Raw genomic sequence first — 23,021 nt, 5'->3', positions numbered from 1 at the left:
TCGAAAGCAGGAGGAGATCATCCCTTGCAGTGGAGCTACTGAATGGAGTTGGACTGGTTCAGGTGGCCAGGTCCAAGGCTATTTCCTTCAATGGTCTGGTTGCCCCAAACTGACATCTGAAGAGCCTAACACATTTTATTTACACATAAAACAAAGGAGACTTGAACTTTTCACTCGGTTCGCACTTGCTGCCAATCTTGCGGAGACAACAGCTGACAAGAAGGGGCTTTCTGCCAACTCATCTCCATCCCACTTTGTACAATGCTTTGAGCTTGGCTTGTTTCCACAGATCACATTAGCAAAATCCTTCCCACGGGATCAAAATTAGATTTCAAAATCAATGAACATTTGGCAAATCCTCTGGGATTTCCTGGGAAGCAGTCAAGTTATACCTACCTTATCATTTATACATGTATATTCTCATTCAGTTATTACCATTAAATGGCCTTTCCCACATTAATAAATGGTGGTTAGCTGACAAGACAGATTCTCATCTACTCTAAGGAAACCAGTGTAGGGTAATACAGTAAAACCCCTGGAATCTGGCACTTATGGGGATTGTAGATGCCAGATAAGTGTATTTTCTGGTTGCTTGAGACATACTCTTACAATGCATAACTGATACACTTGCATTAAGAATGAACAGTTTAAAAGACAAAAATACTACACTGTTCTTGCACTGAACAAACTTCACTTGCATGAATATATAAACCTTAAAGCATTTTACTTGATTTTCAGTCACATTCTTCGAAAACATTTAACTGTCACTACATCTACAAGTTCCTTCCCCTCCATGGAGCCGGCGGAAAGATGAACAATAACATTAGATAATTAACCTGCTCCTCCACCCAAGTTTACAGATAAAGCCTCTGACTGGGGAGACTCTTACAAAGCAGGGATAAGGAAAAACTTTAAGAGCGTCGCCCCCCAGTGGTGAGCGGCATCAACCAGCTCTTCAGCCTGGGCGACATTATTGCTGTCCCCCACAACTTTATTCCAATGACCAAAACACGACCAAGGCCTTCCACTGGTTGAAAATTTGCTCCCATCTTCACCAAAGGTTTTTTCTCCCAGTTGCTTGAACCTGCTGGTTGCTTGCATTCTGAATACCATGGGTATTTCTGTATATAGATACAAACAAAAATTGCTGAATATATATTTGGTTTCATTGAAATGTATCCTATAATGAAGCAGCCACCAAAGGATCGGAGAAACAGATCTGATGAGAATTAGAAGTTAACATTCCCCGTGCTTGTTACAGAGCTACAATTAACTTTTAACTGGCAGATTGAAATGCTTAACTGAATGATTGATTGATACTCGGAAGTCAGTTGCTGAGTCTCATCCTTGGTTCTTCGTCCTGGACTCATCCAGATTGGTTGAAGTTGCAAGTCTGGGCCCCCATGAATAATGCAAGACCTAACCTCTGAGCAGAAGGCGAAAGGTAGTGGACACACCCCAGGTCGTCACAGGCAAAATCCTCCCCACCATTGAGAACATCTACAGGGAGCACTGCTGTCAGAGGGCAGCAGCAATCATCAAGGATCCACCCCATCCAGCACACGTTCTGTTCTCGCTGCTGCCATCAGGAAAGAGGTAGAGGTTGTGTGGCTATCACTGTGTGTGTGTGTGTGTGTGTGTGTGTGTGTGTGAGAGAGATATATATATAGATAGATAGATAGACAGATAGATAGATTGATAGATGTGTGTACTGTATGGGCTGGCCCACTCCTTGAACCTGTGACTCCTCCCCCCCAGATAGACTCATAAAGGCTGTTACACTCAAACCCCTCCCTCAGTACCTGCCTTGGAACCGGGCCAGCAACATGCAAGTTGTGCTGACACTTTAAGGTGATTAAAGCCTATTAATCATGACGATTCTGGTTGATTGGTAGTACAGAGGTGCCACAAGACTCGCACCACCAGGTTCAGGAACAGCTGCTACCCCTCAGACCATCAGACTCCTCAATGGCAAACTCAATCAGGGGCTCATTTCTTGATTTTTTTTCCCCCTGTCTTGCACAGTCAGTTTGCTGACATTTATTTAGTTTGTTCATGCATCTTTTCTTGAGTACAGTGTTTTTGCATTCCCAAAAAGTAGAAATTTTGGTTGGAAAGAGAGATCACAACAGAAGCTCAGTCATGAGGGGTCCAGAGCGCAGGTGAGAATGAAATAGAGTTTTCTACAGAGGGCTCGCAAAATTCTATCTGGCCTGCATGAGAAAGAATGCCAGGGTTGTGTGTGAAGTCACGCATGACCTTTGACAATAAATTTGAAATCTCAGCTTCGAACTTTGGATTTATAATGTCGAGAAAAGCTCTAAACTCTTGAAAGAAGCACAATCAGTCAGAAATGGCTTCTGAGCCAGTGGTGCAGCAAGCGGACACAAAACACAGGAAAGACTGTATGACAGGCTTTAATCCACTTGAACTCTCTACGCCATTTGTAGTAAATTGATGGCTCCACATGTGTGACTGACCCGGGAGGGGCCGGCTCAAGTCTATGTACAGGTCGGTGATTGACATCTGGCCAGGTGGAGTCGGCCTCCCAGGTACAGAGGTCGCACCCTGCAGTCGCTGGTGGGCATGCAGCCCAGTGCTATAGTTGTATCACCATAACACACACCTTTAAGTCTATATACCTGCCAGTGGCCATTTTACCCCCACAAGAATGACACAGTATGAAAATGCCCCTTTGGCCCATCCAGTTTGCTCTGAAACAGTAAGGTACTAGAAAGAGTCACCAAGTGAGGCGGCATCAGACAGGAGTTGAGAGAGTGGAGAGCGCACAGTTCCTTGTTGTGGACGACCTATCCTAAATCCTCAACACTTCCTCATTCATCAGGAAGGGGCAGCAGTGCCTACACTTCCTGAGGAGGGCGAGGCTACCTTCCCCCATCTTGACAAACTTTTACAGGAGCACAATTGAGAGGGTCCTGTCTGGCTGCATCGTGGAGTGGGACGGTTGCTGCAAAGCATCGGACTGGAAGTCAGTACAGAAAGTCATCAAAACAGCTGAAAGGATCACTGGGGTCTCCCTTTCCTCTATGGATGACATTTACCGGGAACCAGAACTAGGAGGGATGATTATCGGCCATGAAACAGGAGAAGGACTGACTCGGTCAAAGTCAAGAATGTACTTTGCCCAAGTCTGATACTGAGGAACAATTGTACAAAGGTGTGGTTGTCCAAGCTTGGATTCTATACAGAGTTTGGGTGATATGTAATGGTGATTGGAGCATCAATGGTACCTGAGTAAGATAAATTGCACAGAATGGTGGAGTTATTGGGTGGTGCGATCTTACCTTTTCAGGGTTTAAACTTCTACGACAATGTATTCGCCCAGACTCAACTCCACAGCCATGTTGCCTTCCTGGCTACTTGCCTCCTCCGCCATCTTGTGCCTTGTGGTTTGCAGCTCCGATTCCAGGCCTCTGCAATCGGAGGAACAACACCCGATTTTCCGTCTGACCACTCTCCGGCCAGACAGCATTAACGTCGACTTTTCCAATTTCTATTAACCTGCTCTCCTCGTTCCCCCTTTCCAGTTCTCCTCCCTCCCTTCCTTCTCCCTTCACCCAGCCATCCCTCCTCCCCTTGATCTCTGCCTCCCCCTCCCTCCTTTCTCCACTCATCATCTCTTGCCTTATGACCACCCCTTCCTCCCCCTCCCCACCCCGTTCAGACGCCTGCCAACATTTTCCCGTACCTTGATGACGGGCTCAAGCCCAAAACGTCAGTTGTGAATTTTTACCTTTGCTAAATAAAGGACACTGCTTGACCTGCTGAGTTTCTCCAGTTCCGTATTTTTACTTGCAGGATCCTAGTCGCCAGTCTTGTAGGGAATTCCAAAGTCGAATTTCTGCAAGGGTAATATTCTGTTCCCACATTTGCAATGAAACTGAGGAGGGTGAGGAGGTCGAGGGTACCGGCCCCCATCTTGAAAAACTTTGACTGGAGCACGATTGAGACTGTCCTGTCCAGCTGCATCATGGAGTGGGATGGTCGCTGGGAAGCATCGGACAGAAAGTCAATACAGAGGGTCGTCAAAACGGCCAAGAAGATCCCTGACATCTCCCTTTCCTCTACTGACATTGTTTGCCAGGAGTGTCGCTTAAATAGAGCTCAAAGAATTACTGAGGATCCCTACCATCCATCACACATGATCTTCCACCCACTACCATCAGGAAGGCAGTAGAGGAGCATCAAAATCAGGATGGCCAGGCTGGGAAATGGCTTCTTCCCGCAGGCTGCAAGACTGATGAACGGTGTCATGGGCCGACAAAATGAACTAATCAGAGACCTCGAGTCTTGCTTCACACGTTTTATTTCCCATGATAGATCATGGACAGTAGGCAGCAGTCTACGGAATACCGACCCCAAAATCTACTTCTACAAGGATGTAAATTTATACAGAGAGACAAACAAGCTGGTACAGAAAATAGGATTAAATCATGGGATAAACGTGTTTGAAACTTCACCAAGGCCTTTATGATAATGTTTGTCTTTTAAAATCTTAGTTTTGTCCAATTTGAAGAATTGTGTGTCAGTATCCACTGTTTCTATCCCTGGCTATAGTTAAGGCTGCAACTTAGCTTCTAAATCATGTCTCACTGAACAGATGCTGCTTTAAATAGGCGGTCTGCCAATTATGTCATGAAGACCATCAGTCGCACCAGTGTTTCCAGAAGAGCAGGGTGAGCTGCCTCTATGACTGTCGGCCAGTAGCACTCACATCTACTCTGATGCTTTGAGAGGATGGTCGTGGCCAGAATCAACACGTACCTCAGTAAAGATCTGAACCCACTGCAATTCGCCTCCCACCACAATCACTCCACAGCAGATGGAGTCTCGCTGGCTCTACACTCAGCCCTGGATCACCTGGACAACAGCAGCAGGCGACTTTTCATCAATACCATCATCCCCTCAGTGCTGGTCAAGAAGCTACAAACTCTGGCACCCACCTCTGCAACTGGATCCTTGACTTCCTCATCGGGAGACACAGTCAGTACAATTCAGAAACGACGTCTCCTGCTTGCTGCTGATCAACACAAGCGTACCTCAAGGATGCGTGCTCAGCCCACTGCTCTACTCACTCTACACTCATGACTGAGTGTCCAGGCACAATTCAAAAGCCTACAAGTTTGCAGATGACACCATAGTCATCAGCACAATCGCAGACAGTAATGAGGGAGCGTACAGGAGGGAGATAGATTGGCTCATTGAGTGAGGACACAACAACTTTGCTCTCATCATTAGCTAAACAAAGGAACTGATTGTAGACTTCAGGAAGAGGAAATCAAGAGACCGTGAACCAGTCCTTCTGGAGGGGTCAGCAGTGAAAAGGGTTAAGGGCTTTGATTCCTGGCTGTCAACATCTCTGAGGACCTTTCCTGGAGCCTCCACGTTGATGCAATCACTAAGAAGGCTCACCAGCGGCTGTACTTTGTGAGGTGTCTGTGGAGATTTGGTACGTCACTGAAGACTCCTGAGCATTTCTACAGGTGGACCTTGGAGAGCATTTTGACTGGGGAATCACTGTCTGGTATGGAGGTGCCAATGCACTGGACAGGAAAAGATTATAGAGAGCTGTAAACTCAGCCAGTGCCATCACGGGCACCAGTCTTCACTCTATCGAAGACATCTACAAGAGGTGGTGTCTCAGGAAAGTAACCTCTATCCTCAAGGACTCCCACTACCCAGAATCAGAATCAGAATTTATTGTCATGAACAAGATATGAAATTCTGTGCTTTGCGGCAGCGTCACAGGGCAAACATACATATTATAATCATCTTACGACATTACTATAAATAAAAAAAAATGTAAGGCAATGTCTTTGGTTCATTGATTATTCAGGAATATGATGACAGCGGGGAAGAAACTGTCCTTGTGCCGCTGGGTCCTCATCTTTATACTCTTGTACCTTTTCCCCAATGGTAGCAGAGTGAAAAGGGCCTGGTCTGGGTGGTGGGACTGCTTTATTAAGACACCATCTTTGTAGACGTCCTCGATGAAGTGAAGTCTGGTGCCTGTGATGTCGCAAGCCGAGTTAACCACCCTCTGGAGTGTATTGTTCTCCTGAGGGTTGGCGCCTTTGTACTAGGCAGTGATACAACCAGCCAGGATGTTCTCCACGGTTCACCTGTGGAAGTTTTTGAGAGTCTTCGGTGACGTACCGCATCCTTCTTTGCGATCAACATGCTCCAGAACAGAGGGGGGAAACCGAGGATAGCACTGGATAAATTAACAGAATGGTATAAACAAGGAGGCTTACAATTGCCAAACTTTAAAAATTATTATAGAGCCGCACAATTAAGATACCTATCAGATTTTTATCAAACAAGGGAAAAACCAGACTGGACGAGATTAGAATTAGATAAAATAGGGGAAAAGATACCTGAACACATATTATATAAATGGGATGAAAAATTGGTACAACATAGAACTTCTCCAGTATTACATCATCTACTCAATATTTGGAAGAAGATTCATGTAGAAAGAAATAAAACAAATTATCAATGAGCAAAACTAATATTGACGCAAAATAAGTTACTCCCTTTTACAATAGATAACCTTTCCTTAAGAGAATGGGGAAAAAAAGGGATTAAAAGAATAGAGATTTGTTTTTCAGGAAGTAGATTCTTATCCTTTGAACAAATGAGAGATAAGTACAATATAACTGGAGATACAGCGCTGGCATATTACCAACTGAGATCCTACTTGAAAGATAAATTAGGAAGCAATTTGAGTTTTCCAGAGGGAAGTAACCTTGAATATGTGATTACAGATACAATGTTAATCAAAAGATTTATAACAAATATGTATATTAAACTGCAAGAAAAAGAGAATGAGGAAACAAATGGTAAAACTAAACAAAAATGGGAACAAGATTTAAATATTAAGATAAAAAAGGAAACATGGGAGAAATTATGTTCCAGAATGATGAGAAATACAATAAATACGAGGCTACGTATGATACAATATAACTGGCTACACAGACTATACATTACACCTCAAAAGTTAAATAAATGGGACCCAACAGTATCTGATAGATGTTTTCGATGTAAAAAAGAAATGGGAACAACAATTCATGCAATCTGGACATGTGAGAAAGTAGAAAAATTTTGGGAAGATCTCAATCAGATATTAAATAAAATAACAGAAAACAATATACCAAAGAATCCAGAGATCTTTCTCCTAAGTAACATAAAAAACAAAGAATTTGGAATTGATTTGGAGGATGCACAAAAAAGATTTGTTAAGATAGCCCTAGCCGTAGCAAAAAAATGTATTATGTCAACCTGGAAATTGGAAGATAATCTGAAAATACAACAATGGTATATAGAAATAAATAAATGTATTCCATTAGAAAAAATTACATATAGTTTAAGAAATAATATTGAAATATTCGAACAAATATGGGAGCCTTACATTAAATACAATAGCGACCTAATCATTACCTAAGTTGATGGAAGGAGAAGGAAAGAAAAGAATGGACTCAGTAGAATTTCTGGTGTATTTTTGTTGAATGACAACATTATCTGACTGGTTTAATGTAACCTAGATTGTATACCTAAAATGGATGGGGGGGGGGTGGGGGGGTGGCTTGGGAGGAGGGAGGTGGGGGGGGAGAAAAAGTCACTGTATATGTGTGAAAAAGAAAAAGTGTGTAGCATGGCTAATGTGATTTATGGTGTGAAAAATAAAAAATTTAAAAAAAAACATGCTCCAGAACAGATCCTCAGAGATATTGGCACCTAGGAATTTGAAGCTCTTGACCCTCTCCACTACTGAGCACTCCATGAGGATGGGGTCTCATTCACACTGCTTCCATCAGGAAGGAGGTTCAGGAGCCTGAAGACGAGTATCCAGACAGATTTCTGAATGGACAGTGAACTCCAGACACGGCCTCACTCTCTCACATTTTTGCACCAATTATTTATTTATCTTTAAATGTAATTTTATAGCAATATTTGCTCTGTGATGCTGACAATGTGCTCATGACAATAAATTCTGATTAGCTGAATTGGATTTGTCCTGCATTTTGTACTCATGATCTAGAGAAGCACAAAAGCCATGGATTCAGGAATCTCGAGTGGTCAATGAGAAGATGGAGGAACTCCATGGCCCAGGCTGTAACCGTGGAGAGAAATAAATGAGTAGGTAAAGAACAAATGGAAACAATAGAACCAGGTTGAGGTGGGGGGTGGGGGGGGGGTGGTCACATACAATTAGAAAAATCTATGTTAACACCAATGTTTAGAATCAGAATTTATTGTCATGAACGTGTCATAAAATTAGATGTTTTGCAGCAGCGTCAGAGATGAAAAATTGCTATAACTTAAGATGGACCTTGTGTGACCTGCTGAAGTTTCTCCAGCACGTTTGTGAACTGCACTAGACTCCAGCATCTGCAGAGTTTCTTGTATAACCTGCTGTATCCCCCTTCTGAAGCTTTCCTGCCCCTTGATCCATCCAGAGGTTGAAAATTGCTCCCGTATTCACCTCTATCACTTCCCCTGTCCAACTTCTGTGTGAAAACAAAATACCCATCAGATCTCGTTTGCTAATGTTTCATGTCAGACCTCCACCTGGAGGCCAGCTACAAGCGCGGATCGAAAACTTAAAACTTGCCATTCAGACAGCAGCCCTAAAAGATTGCTTCACCATCCCATTCATATCCAGAGGTACCTCGTAGCACCCTCCGGAGCCGATGGAGGCAGGGGGACTGGTGCCATAGCGCCACCCATCATAGAATAAACTGTTTCCAGGACAGTTCCAGCTGCGAGGGGGATTATGGGTGGGGAAGACGGCCATTGCTCTGCCATGTGTGGAGCCGCAGAGAGCATCCCCGAAGGCTGAAGCAGCCCTGTGTGGTAGCCACAGCCCTCACTGGCCACCCCTCCTCCCCCAATGGCTCCCGCTGCCCCGACAGCTCTCGCCAGCCTGATGGCTCCCGCCCGCCACCCCTGCCTTGAGGGGGTCATGGAGGGAGAAGGGTGAGTGGGGAGATGGGTCACGGGCTGACGGCATCATCAGCTCGCCCTTAACCGGCTTCTTGCAGCGGCTATACCTTCAGGTCAGGCAATGGAGTGCAGCGCTCCACTGATTATCCTTCTCCGAGAAGAGTTGGAATCAGAGCTGGCTACGGCACATTCAGAAAAGTACATCTTTAGCCGTAAGGCCGAAGAACCTCCACCTTTACAGATGGGTCATTTCCCTGATTGAAAGTGCTGTTTTTTTTGTTTTTTTTTTAATTTTTATTTTTCACACCATAAATCACATTAACCATGATACACACTTTTTCATTTTCACACATATACAGTGCCATTTTCTCCCCCCCCCTCCCATCCATTTAAGGTACAAAATCTAGGATACATTAAACCAGTCAGACAATGTTGTCATTCAATAAAAATACACCAGAAATTCCACTGAGTCCATTCTTTTCATTTCCTTTTCCTTCCGTTAACTTAGGTAGTGATTGTCCCCGGTAGGTTTTCGCTATTGTATTTAATGTAAGGCTCCCATATTTGTTCGAATATTTCAATATTATTTCTTAAACTATATGTAATTTTTTCTAATGGAATACATTTATTCATTTCTATATACCATTGTTGTATTTTCAGATTATCTTCCAATTTCCAGGTTGACATAATACATTTTTTTGCTACGGCTAGAGCTATCTTAACAAATCATTTTTGTGCATCCTCCAAATCAATTCCAAATTCTTTGTTTTTTATGTTACTTAGGAGGAAGATCTCTGGATTCTTTGGTATATTGTTTTCTGTTATTTTATTTAATATCTGATTTAGATCTTCCCAAAATTTTTCTACTTTCTCACATGTCCAGATTGTATGAATTGTTGTTCCCATTTCTTTTTTACATCGAAAACATCTATCAGATACTGTTGGGTCCCATTTATTTAACTTTTGAGGTGTAATGTATAGCCTATGTATCCAGTTATATTGTATCATACGTAACCTCGTATTTATTGTATTTCTCATCGATCCAGAGCATAACTTCTCCCATGTTTCCTTTTTTATCTTTATATTTAAATCTTGTTCCCATTTTTGTTTAGTTTTACCATTTGTTTCCTCATTCTCCTTTTCTTGCAGTTTAATATACATATTTGTTATAAATCTTTTGATTATCATTGTATCTGTAATCACATATTCAAAGTTACTTCCCTCTGGCAAACTCAAACTGCTTCCTAATTTATCCTTCAAGTAGGATCTCAATTGGTAATATGCCAGCGCTGTATCTTGAGTTATATTGTATTTATCTTTCATTTGTTCAAAGGGTAATAATCTATTTCCTGAAAAACAATTTTCTATTCTTTTAATCCCTTTTTTCTCCCATTCTCTAAAGGAAAGGTTATCTATTGTAAAAGAGAGTAACTTGTTTTGCGTCAATATTAGTTTTGGTAATTGATAATTTGTTTTATTTCTTTCTACATGAATCTTCTTCCAAATATTGAGTAGATGATGTAATACTGGAGAAGTTCTATGTTGTACCAATTTTTCGTCCCATTTATATAATATGTGTTCAGGTATCTTTTCCCCTATTTTATCTAATTCTAGTCTCGTCCAGTCTGGTTTTTCCCTTGTTTGATAAAAATCTGATAGGTATCTTAATTGTGCGGCTCTATAATAATTTTTAAAGTTTGGCAGTTGTAAGCCTCCTTGTTTATACCATTCTGTTAATTTATCTAGTGCTATCCTCGGTTTCCCCCCTTTCCATAAAAATTTCCTTATTATTTTCTTTAACTCCTTGAAGAATTTCTCTGTCAGTTGTATTGGCAATGCCTGAAATAGGTATAATATCCTTGGAAAAATGTTCATTTTAATACAGTTTATCCTTCCTATTAGTGTTAGTGGTAAATCTTTCCAATGCTCTAAATCGTCCTGTAATTTTTTCATTAGTGGATAATAATTGAGTTTATATAGTTGGCCGAGATTTTTGTTTATTTGTACACCTAGGTATCTTTTTGCTTGCATTTGCCATCTAAATGGTGATTCCTTCTTAAATTTTGAGAAATCCGCATTATTCATAGGCATTGCTTCACTTTTATTTACATTGATCTTGTAACCCGACACTTCTCCGTATTCCTTCAATTTCTTATATAATTCTTTTATTGATAGTTCTGGTTCTGTTAAGTATACTATAACATCATCTGCAAATAAACTGATTTTATATTCCTTGTCTTTTATTTTTATCCCTTTTATATTATTTTCTGTTCTTATCAATTCTGCTAATGGTTCTATAGCTAACGCAAACAATAAAGGTGATAGTTGGCAGCCCTGCCGTGTTGACCTGCTTAAGTTAAATTGCTTTGATACATGTCCATTTACTGTCACTTTCGCTAATGGTCCCTTATATAATGCTTTAATCCAATTAATATACTTCTCCAGTAAACTGAATTTTTGCAATACTTTGAACAAATAATTCCATTCTACTCTGTCAAAGGCCTTCTCTGCGTCTAAAGCAACTGCTACTGTTGGTGCTTTATTCCCTTCTACTGCATGAATTAAGTTAATAAATTTACATTATTGTCTGTTGTGGGTCTTTTTTTGATAAATCCAGTTTGGTCTAGATTTACCATTTTCGGTACATACTCTGCTAATCTGTTTGCTAATAGTTTAGCTATTATCTTATAATCTGTGTTAAGTAAAGATATTGGTCTATATGACGCTGGTGTGAGTGGATCTTTCCCTTGCTTTAGTATTACTGTAATTATTGCTGTTTTACATGAATCTGGTAAGCTTTGTGTTTTATCAATCTGGTTGATTACTTCCAGGAGGGGCGGAATTAATAAGTCTTTAAAAGTTTTATAGAATTCTATTGGGAATCCATCCTCTCCTGGTGTCTTATTATTTGGTAATTTTTTAATTATCTCTTGTATTTCTACTATTCCAAATGGCTCTGTTAATTTATTTTGTTCCTCTATTTGTAGTTTTGGTAGTTCAATTTTAGTTAGAAATTCATCTATTTTCCCTTCTTTCCCTTCGTTTTCAGTTCGGTATAATTGTTCATAGAATTCTCTAAAGTTTTCCTTAATTTCTTTTGGATTATATGTAATTTGTTTGTCTTTTTTCCTTGATGCCAATACCATTTTCTTAGCTTGTTCTGTCTTAAGCTGCCATGCTAGGATTTTGTGCATTTTTTCACCTAGTTCATAATATTTCTGTTTTGTCTTCATTATATTCTTCTCCACCTTATATGTTTGTAGTGTTTCATATTTTATTTTTTTATCTGACAATTCTCTTCTTTTAGTTGTATCTTCCTTCATTGCTAATTTTTTTTCTATATTTACTATTTCCCTTTCCAACTGCTCTGTTTCCTGATTATAGTCCTTTTTCATCTTGGTTACATAACTTATTATTTGCCCTCTAATGAATGCTTTCATTGCATCTATTAGGTCTGTTTTGTTCATGAATGAGTGAGACAAACACCAGACTGAGTCGAAATCAGGGTTCTTTGTTCTTTATTACCGGATTGTAACACTTGCGACTAACAATGTTAGTCAGAGAATGCATTCTGCCGTTATCAGCAAAATGGTGATTTTTTATACCCTTGGATACATGCTTAGAACATCGTCATATCATTACTTGTCCAATGACTAAAACTGTTGCTATCCTTTCCCTGCTAGCTTCCTGCCTCTCAATCCATCAATGTCTCTCTTATCTTGTAAGTACAAGGATGCATTCACATCTTGTTACAGCCCTGTACAGGGTAACTCCTTACACATTCCCATCTCATGATGTTTTACCTTACACATCCCATAGTATAAACTTATTTTTCACTGATTTTGTATTTATTTCAAAATACATTTTAATTTGTTTTTCAATAAATTCTCTAAAATCCTGCCTTTTAAGTAACATGGGGTTTAATCTCCATCTATACATTCTTGGAGGGATGTCCTCTAACTTTACTGTCAATATTAAGGGTGAATGGTCCGATAGTATTCTAGCTTTATATTCTGTTTTTCTTACTCTATCTTGCATATGAGCTGATAACAAAAATAGGTCTATTCTTGAGTATGTTTTATGTCTAGCCGAGTAATATGAATATTCCTTTTCCTTTGGGTGTTGTTTCCTCCATATATCCAAAAGTTGCATTTCTTCCATCGATTTAATTATAAATTTGGTTACTTTGTTCTTTCTGTTAATTTTTTTCCCAGTTTTGTCCATATTTGAATCCAAATTCAGGTTGAAATCCCCTCCTATTAATATGTTCCCTTGCGTATCTGCTATCTTCAAAAAGATATCTTGCATAAACTTTTGATCTTCTTCGTTAGGTGAATATACATTGAGTAGATTCCAAAACTCCGAATATATCTGACATTTTATCATTACATATCTCCCTGCTGGATCTATTATTTCCTCTTCTATTTTAAATGGCACATTTTTACTAATTAATATAGCTACTCCTCTTGCTTTTGAATTATACGATGCTGCTGTTACGTGTCCTACCCAATCTCTAATTTCTTGTGCTCCAATTCAGTTAAATGTGTTTCTTGCACAAATGCTATATCAATTTTTTCTTTTTTCAGTAAATTTAGCAGTTTCTTCCTTTTAATTTGGTTATGTATTCCATTAATATTTAAAGTCATATAGTTCAACGTAGCCATTTTATACTTTGTTTATCTTCCCTTTCCGTTTCTCCATCATTACCTTTCCTTCTTATCCATTTCTGTTTTCTTTTTTTGAACCCTTTATAAGACAACATTCCTAAAACATCAAACATTTTCCTTATTCTCCTATTTAAAACTTCTTTAGCCCCAATCTCTCCTTCCCCTCCTGAGTTGTCCTTTATCCCTTGTCAGACAACCACATCTCCCCTCTCCATTTGGATTTGCGAATTCACTCGCAAGCATCAGCTGATTTTGCAATGACCGTAACTCCTCCCCACCCAGCCCCCCCAGAAAAGATTTCACTTTTCATATGTAACAAAGGTCACTCTTTTAATTCCCTCCTTATTCCCTCTATTCCATTTCCTTCCCTTATTAAGTCTTGTCTATACTATCTATATTTTCCTCTAAATACGGATACATTCATGTATGCACATTATACATATACACACATATACCTCTTTAGCCACATACATATAAATCGTGGTCATTTTTACTCTTATTACATGTCTTCATCTCTCTGTTTGTTTTGTAGTTGTTCTGCAAATTTCCTTGCTTCCTCTGGATCCGAGAATAGTTTTTTTCCATAAGATCGTTTTCGCTGTATTGAACTCCTTCCTCTTCTTCAGGAGTTCAAAACTTATGTGTCTTTTTAGTTCGCAGTCTTTTGTACTCTCGTTACACGTCTTCATCTCTCAGTCTATTTTGTAATTGTTCTGCAAATTTTCATGCTTCCTCTGGATCCGAGAATAGTCTGTTTTGCTGTCCTGGAATAAATATTTTCAATACCGCTGGATGCTTTAGTATAAATTTATACCCTTTCTTCCATAAAAACGCCTTTGCTGTATTGAACTCCTTTCTCTTCTTCAGGAGTTCAAAACTTATATCTGGATAAATGAAGATTTTTCGCCCTTTGTACTCCAGTGGCTTGTTGCCCTCTCTTACTTTTTCCATTGTTTTCTCCAGTACCTTTTCTCTTGTAGTATATCTTAGGAATTTTACTAAAATAGATCTTGGCTTTTGTTGTGGTTGTGGTTTAAAGGCCAATGCTCTATGTGCCCTTTCTATTTCCATTTCTTGCTGTAGTTCTGGACATCCTCGGATCCTGGGGATCCAATCTTTTATAAACTCTCTCATATTCTTGCCTTCTTCATCTTCCTTAAGGCCCACTATCTTTATGTTATTTCTTCTGTTATAATTTTCCATTATATCTATTTTCTGAGCTAACTGCTCTTGTGTCTCTTTAACTTTTTTATTAGATTCCTCTAATTTCTTTTTTAAGTCCTCTACCTCCATTTCTACTGCTGCTTCTCGTTCTTCCACCTTGTCCATTCTTTTTCCCATTTCTGATAAGGTCATATCTATTTTATTCATTTTCTCTTCTGTATTGTTTATTCTTCTTCTTAAATCATTAAATTCTTGCGCTTGCCATTCTTTAAATGACTCCATGTCATTTAATAAGAGAAAGTATATCCTTTGTCTTGCCTTTCCCTTCTTCTATTTCACTGTACTCTTCCTCTTCCTCTTCTTCTTCCTCTGGGTTGGCCATCTGTTGTTTCTTTGTTGTCCTTTTCTTCTCTTCTTTCTTGTTTTCGTTGTCTTCTATGTTCTCCTCTTGCTGCAGCTGTTCTGCAGCTGTCATTGCCGGCTGTGGAGATCGACTCCCCAGCTGGTCACCCCTCCCATCGGTGTTTTTTTTTGCATGCGCATTGCGCATGCGCGAGGAGTCGCGTATGCGCAGTTGCGCACTTTTACTCGGCTCAGCGAGCCATTTTTGTAGTCCACTTTCTACCGACCTGAGGGAGCGGGTTTCTCTCTCCACCGCGGGCCTCTTCGAACAGGTAAGGCCTTCTCCTTCTTCTTCCGTTGTCTTCTCTTCCTCTCTTCTTACCGTTGGTTTCGATTTTTCTTTTTTCGTCGCCATCTTCTTTCCACCTTTATACTCACTTTACTTTAATTTTTATTTTTGTGCCTTTGTGTTTTCCTTTGTTTTTTCCGACTTTTCTGGAGAGGGCTGGAGTTCACCGTCCGGCCACTACTCCATCACGTGACTCCTCTCGTTGAAAGTTCTGTTGAGTGCAACGCTGTTGTTGTGGCACCACTCAACCTGCAGACCTCTTTTCCTCTTGTCCCACAGAGTTCCAGGATGATTTAAAAATCACAGCTCGCATCGTGATTATTATGCCGAGACCATAACTACCTGTGATCCGTATAATTCAAATTCCAACGTTAGAAGTCATCGACGATAATTTCTTGGCCAATCATCAAACATTTAACTCTTAGCTTTTAAACAACCAAAGACTCTTATCCCTGGTTCCTATGCATGAAACATCAGTTGCAGCTTGTTCTTAGCGATAACCTTATTCTCTCTAGTGAATAGAGCTTCCATTTCTCTCAGAGGTGTGTTGATTTAGAAACAAGCCTACATCTCTTTTATGTCTCCAACAGATCATTTATGTGGGGCTGTCTCTTCTTCCAAGCCTGAAAGATCAACGATTAAGAAAAGACACATCTAACACTTAATAGGATAAGGATTTGTTCTTTTAGAACATATTTTATGCCAGTTACGGCTTAAAATCACCCAACAAATGCTTTTTGCTGTAGAGTGAGTGTATTTCCCATGTAATTATTCAAGGTATAGCAGGTTACTTACTGGCTTATTTGCTGTCAGGATAGGTAATAAATCCTGGTCTCACCACTGTCGCTCAAGCCTCAAAGAAATAAGATAAATGAGGGGAATTTGTTGTGGATGGAGATGCTATGGGTTCCCAGGGAAGCAGTGTAAGTTTATACGGTAATATATTTCTAGAGGGGACTGAATAAACGTGAGAAAATTTAGTGTTTACAGGACTGCGGTGGGGGGGGGGGGGGTGGGGGTAAAGCAAATAATTCTATCTGCCCTCCCCCATCCAGATCCAGGTGCCAACCCAGAAGAAAGTCCTCTGATTTGTCCATATCCTCTCTCCAGTGCACGGGCACAGATTAGAAGGGGGGAGCAGTGAAGCAAATTGGAACTCACGAGATGGTCAAATAAGCTCGTGCAAAGGGGGATGGATGCTGGTCTCGAATGGCTTGCACCATTGCAATTCCTTGATCCAGTGGTGCAGGCTAATTGACTTTATTCCACTGACAGAAACGTGGAAACGCATGATCTGACCACGAGCCTCGACTAATAGAATAAAATTAATGCAATTCATGGTCATGTGAGCAGTGATGGTACTGTGAGGCCCTGAGTTGTACCACACAAATGTTTCATTTAACCTCTCCTGCTAATTTACAGCTCATCCAGAACTGCTGGAAGACCAACACTCACTGAAAGATGCAACACAGAGAGAAAAAAATCAGCGAAGTGCAAAAGTAAGAATCCTTAAATGAGTCCCTGATTGAGTCTGATGGTGGAGGGGAAGCAGCTGTTCCTGAACCTGGTGGGGCGAGTCTTGTGGCGCCTCTACCTCTTTCCTGTTGGCAGCAACGAGAACAGAGTGCATGCTGGGTGGTGCAGGTCCTTGATGATTGCTGCTGCCCTCTGACGGCAGCACTCCTTGTAGATGTTCTTGATAGCAGGGATACACGTCCAGTTACCCGAAATTAAAATTGCTAACCTGAGGGCAACAATACTCCACCAGAGACAAGTAAGACAAACCTGAGTTGTTTGCTGCACTGAGGCTTGGCTAACAGAACACACCAGACCCCGCTATCTGACCAGACGGTTTCACCATCCATAGACTGGAACAGAACCCAGGTTATGGAAAAGGGAGAGGGGGCAGTGTGTGCTTTTTCATTAATACTGGGTGGTCCATGGACACTAGTGTTATATCGACCTCCTGCTCTACTGCCTTAGAGCAAATCGCGATTAAATGCAGACCCTTCTATCTACCCTGAGAGTCCTCATCAATGATTCTCACCAGAGTTTACATTCCTCCTGATGCCAATTACAAGCAGACACTCACGGAGCTGCATGATGTGGTCAGTCAACAGAGACGGCCCAGCCTGACACACTACAAATCTTCGTTGGTGACTTTAGCCAGAGCTGTGTCAAGAAAACCCTGCCCACCTACCACCAGCATGTACCAAAGGATCCAGCACACTTGATCACTGCTACACCCAGATAAGGAAGGCCATACATTCATTTCCGAGGCCACACTTTTTCAAGTCTGATCACCTGGTTATGCTCCTCCTGCCTTCGTACAGACAGAGCCTAAAAAGAGAGGCTCCGGATTTCAGGGCAGATGGAAGGTGGTCGCAGGAGGCTGAAGAACGGTGACAGAACTTCCTCGAGTCAGCAGATGGGGTGGTGATCAAGGACTTTGCTGAAGATCTGAATGAGTAACCAAGGCTATGGATGAGTATGTCCCCACCAAATCGTCCAGGGTTTACACCAACCAGAAGCCCTAGATGAACAATGAAATCCAGAACCTGCTGAGAGCCAGATCACAGGCATTTAAGTCCATAGATCCAGATCAGTACAGCAGGAGCAGGTACGACCTGTGGAAAGCTCTCTCCCAGGCGATGGAGATTCTGGATGAAAATTGAAGCAACAAGGGATGCCCGACAGCTGTGGCAGGGTCTAAATGCCATAACCTGCTGCAAAACCATATATGGTGAAGTAGCAGATGACAAAGCTTCTATCCTAGAGGGACTCAACGGCTTCTACACCCGGTTTGAAGACCCACCCCTCTGCACCCCCTTGTCTCCTGACGATTTCATCCTGTCTGTATCTAATGACGATATACGTGTTGCCTTCAGGAGAGTGAATCCGAGGAAAGCATCTGGCCTGGACAGAGGACCTGGCCGAGTTATAAAAATCTGTGCTGACCAACATTCACTGATATCTTCAATATCTCACTCCAGCGGGGCAAGGTATCCACTTGTATCAAATAGGCATCAAACATGCCGGTGCCCAAGAAAAGTGTAGTAACCTGCCTTAATCACTGTCAACCAGTAGCACGAACATCAAGAGTGATGAAGTGTTTTGAGAGGCTGGTGATGAAGGAGATCAGCTCCTGTCTGAGCGGTGACATTTATAAATATCATTGATGTGTTTCTCCTATTGTATTTAATGGGTCTATGGCAGATGCCATCTCACTGGCTCTACACAAAGCCCTGGAACAGCTGGACACCAAAGGTGCATACATCAGGATGCTCTTTATCGACTACAGTTCAGCATTTAACACCATCATTCCATCAAAACTGATCAGCAAACTCCAAGATCTGGGACTCAACACCCCACTGTGTAATTGGATCCTGGATTTCCTCACCTCCAGACCTCAATCAGGGAAGATGGTAAGAACTTCTCCTCCACAATCTCCATCAGTACCAGAGCACCACAGGGCTGTGTTCTTACCCCCTGCTCTACTTACTTTCCACCTACAACTGTGCAGCTCAGTATGACAATAACACCATCTACAAATTTGCTGACGATACCACGGTAGTGGGTTGTATAAAGGAAGGGATGAGTCAGCATATAGGAGGGAGATTGAAAACTCCCTCCTATATTGAAAACCTCACACTCAATGTCATCAAATCTAAGGAGCTGATTGTTGATTTCAGGAAGGGAAAACCAGAGGTGTACATGTGGTGCACACAATAATCACATTGACAAGATGGAGTGATTAAATGACTAATTACCAAAAACCTGAGCATTACTGATACATGACTTGGCCAGGTTCCAGGTTCAGGAGCAAGGGGGGGGCAAGTCCAGGAAATCTGGGGAGGAGCCAAGGAAGGGGTCAGGGAAGGTCAAGGAGGTTCAGACTGGCCAGTCCAGACATCTATACAAATGCCTTCCACCACAGTACAATCCAGTGATCACTGGAGGTTCAGAGGTGGAGAGAATGAGCAAATTTAGGGTTAGGGTCACCAAATGTCTGGATTCAAAACTAAGGGTGGACAGAGGCTCTGAATGATTTCCCCTTCGTAAATAATTTTTTTGGTGAGCAAAGTCTGTTTTTGTTCAAAAAATAGAGATGTACAGCATGGAAACAATTATTCCTGAGGAAGTGCCCAGTCTTGCAATATTGGTTACCCTATACTTCCTATGGACCTTGTGTGACCTGCTGAAGTTTCTCCAGCACGTTTGTGTACTGCACTGGACCCCAGGATCTGCAGACTTTCTTGTTTAACCTGCTGATGGGCCCATGCCCCTTTGAACCTTTCCCACCCCTCGATCCGTCCAGAGGTTGAAAATTGCACCCGTATTCACCTCTGTCACTTCCCCTGTCCAACTTCTGTGTCAAAACAAAAAAAACCCATCAGATCCCCCTCTGACCTTAAACTGCCCCGTCTAGTTTTACCCTGGAAAAAAGATGATGATGTTTATTTTACTGCGATGCCATTTGTGAGTGTATTAAACTCTACGAGGTTCCCCCTCAGGTTCCAGCACTGAATGACCTGCTGAGTTGCTCCTGCACATTTGCACTTGACCCCAGCAACGGCGGATTTTCCTGTTCAACCCCATTTGCCCAAATTTGGGCCAAAGACCTTCTTGACCTTTCCTATCCATGCATCCAAGAAACACACCGAAAGGCATCCCTGTGTCGGTTGTTCACACTAACCTGGGCTCGAACCGGGGGCGGGCTTGTGGCATGACATCCTTTATGGGGAAGAAAAGAGAAGGAGTCACGAGCTGGGCTGTGAGAGCAGGGTCAACCGTGAAAGGTCATGTTATTTGCATCTGACGAATATGGGCAATATTAGTTTCACAACACCCGAGCACTGGTGCGGACCCAAGGCGAGCGAGGGAGCGAAGATGATCAGCCCGTTGAGGGAGCCGACGGTGGTTTTTCATTTGAGATCCCGTGACCATGGGGGTCCGTGCCCAAGATGGCGACGCCTGTTAATCAGCAGCAGCCACGAGGGGCTGCAGACCCCAGGGAAGCGGAGGGCTGGAGCAGGGCACCAGAGGATGGGAAGATCATCCCCCCATCTCCCCCAAGAAGGAGAAGCAGAGGAGACGACCCGTGGGACTGTGACCCCAGAGGTGGACCAGTGAGGGGGCTCTGCAGCAGGCTGCTGGCGACTTGAGGTGAAGAACCCACAGAAGGTGAAGGCTACTGGAGGCTGGTGTTGGGAGAGTCGCACTGGGCTGTGAACTGCTGGAGACTGGCTCGAACTGGCCAGAGGGGTACCAGGTATCGGAACCGGAATACGAGGAGGTGCTGAGGACACCAAAGGGTCCCTGACCATGTTGGAGGTTCGTATCCGGATCTTGGGTTGTCAGTGGTTTGGACTGGACTCTGGGTAGTGCGGAGGCCACGGAAGCGCTGGAGGCAAAACCTCGGACACCCGGACACTCTGGGGGGACTCTCTTTTGCTTCTCTCTCTCTCTCTCTAAGAGGCACCAGGCAATTTCTGCCAGTGTCAAATCTGCCTAAAAGGGAATTTCATGTAATAGGAGTGAGGGATGAGGTGTGGGCGCAGCTCCTGTGGTCACAGGGGTAGGTCTCAAGAGGACGATTGATGGGGAGGGAGGAGTGGACAAGGGAGTCACGGGGGGGGGAGCGGTCCCTGCGGAAGGAGGCGAGGGGAATATGTGTCTGGTGGAATCACGCAGTGCATGATGTTGTCTACATGGACTTTAAGGCCTTTGACAAGGTCCCACGTGGGAAGTTAGTTCAGAAGATTCAGACACTAGGTATCCATAGAGTGGTGGTAAATTGGATTCAAAATTGGTTTTATGGGAAATGTCAGAGTGTGGTAGTAGATTGTTTCTCAGACTGGAGACCTGTGATTCAGGGATCGGTGCTGGGATCATTGTTTTCTCTTGTCTAAGTCAATGATCTGGATGATAATGTGGTCAAGTGGATCAGCAGGTTTGCTGATGTCACTAAGATTGGAGGCGTTGTGGACAGCGAGGAAGGATTTCAAACCTTGCAGGGCAATCTAGACCAACTGGAAGAATGGGCCAGAAAGTGGCAGATGGGATTTAATGCAGACAAGTGTGAGGTGGTGCATTTTGGAAGGACCAACCAAGGAAGGACATACCCCGTAAATAGTGGGGCACTGAGGAGTGTGGACGAACAAAGGGATGTGGGAATACAGATACATAATTCCCTGAAAGTGGCGTCACAGATAGACAGGATTGTAAAAAAAGCTTTTGGCATCTTGGCCTTCATAAATCATAGTATTGAATACAGGAGTTGGGATCTTATGGTGAGATTGTATAAAACATTGGTGAGGCCAAATGTGGAGTATTGTGTGCAGTTTTGGTCACCTAACCACAGGAAGGATATCAGTAGGATCGAAAGAGTACAGAGAAGATTTACTAGGATGTTGCCAGGTCTTCAGGAGTTGAGTTACAGGGAAATATTAAACAGATTAGGATTTTATTCCTTGGAGTGAAGAATGAGGGGAGATTTGATAGAGGTTTAAAACATTATGAGGGGGATAGGGTTGTCACTAAGGGGAGTAGCGAGTAGAGAAGTTTACACCTAGATTAGCAGAGAGAAATATGAGAGGACACAGCTTCAGGGTGAAAGGTTTAGGGGAAACATTCTTCACTCAGGGAGCGGCGGGAGTGTGGAACGAGCTGCCACCTGACGTGGTGAATGGGGGCTTCCTCCTGAGTTTTAAGAATAAATTGGATGGATACATGGATGGGAGAGGTCTGGAGGGTTATGGAATGGGCCTCAGGTCAGTGGGACGAGTGGAGGGGGTGTGTCAGCACGGACTAGAAGGACCGAATATCCTTTTTTTCTGTGGTTCTAGGGCACCAATGTGAGAGGTGGATGTGGCTTTTCAAACTTTTTCTTCCCACCCACACATGCCACTTGAAGCCATCCCTGACTCATCCCAGATGGCAGAGGGATTACTGAAAGTGGGAAGACAAGGCTGAGGACAATACACATGAGAAGGAGACCCGCCCCGCTCCCACTCTCTCTGCCCACGTGTTGGAGGAGGGCGGCCGCGGGGATGGCAGCCACTGAACTCGGTAGGGCGCCCGGAGTCTGCACGGTGGCCGGGGCTGACCAGGAGAGACCCCCGGGGGGTGGGGGGAAGAGAGAGACTTTGCACGGGTTTCTGGGGGGGTGGGTGGAAGGAGAGAGGAGAGTTCGCCGCTGCTTCCGGGTGTGTGTGCGCGTGCTGCCGGGCCGGGCCGCGCCGGGGCGCTTTGCCCTGGTCCCCCAGCACCGGGGAGGCCTCTGTGTGGATCTGCTGGGCTGAGAGACTGCAGTTTGCCCGGGATCCGGGGGAGGTTTGCACGGATTCCTGGGAAGGAGAAGGGGTTTGCACGGATTCCTGGGGAGGGGGGGGGTTTGCACGGATTCCTGGGGAGGGGGGGGTTTGCACGGATTCCTGGGGAGGGGAGGGGAGGGGGTTTGCACGGATTCCTGGGGAAGGGAGGGGAGGGGGTTTGCACGGATTCCTGGGGAGGGGAGGGGGTTTGCACGG

General features: G+C 43.0%; 1 protein-coding gene across 1 annotated transcript in view; it reads left to right on the top strand.

Moving 5' to 3' along the window:
• Positions 1–22,435: 22,435 nt before the first annotated feature.
• Positions 22,436–23,021, top strand: part of atic (5-aminoimidazole-4-carboxamide ribonucleotide formyltransferase/IMP cyclohydrolase) — a 46,726-nt gene continuing 46,140 nt past the window's right edge. Inside the window, 1 exon segment of the mRNA XM_069933941.1 lies at positions 22,436–22,560. Within this exon segment, the coding sequence (XP_069790042.1) occupies positions 22,476–22,560 (85 nt within the window). The 5' untranslated portion in view covers positions 22,436–22,475.

The sequence above is a fragment of the Narcine bancroftii genome, chromosome 4, assembly GCF_036971445.1.
Source record: "Narcine bancroftii isolate sNarBan1 chromosome 4, sNarBan1.hap1, whole genome shotgun sequence".
NCBI classification, from domain to species: Eukaryota; Metazoa; Chordata; class Chondrichthyes; order Torpediniformes; family Narcinidae; genus Narcine; species Narcine bancroftii.
This window is presented reverse-complemented; position numbering and strand designations above follow the sequence as displayed.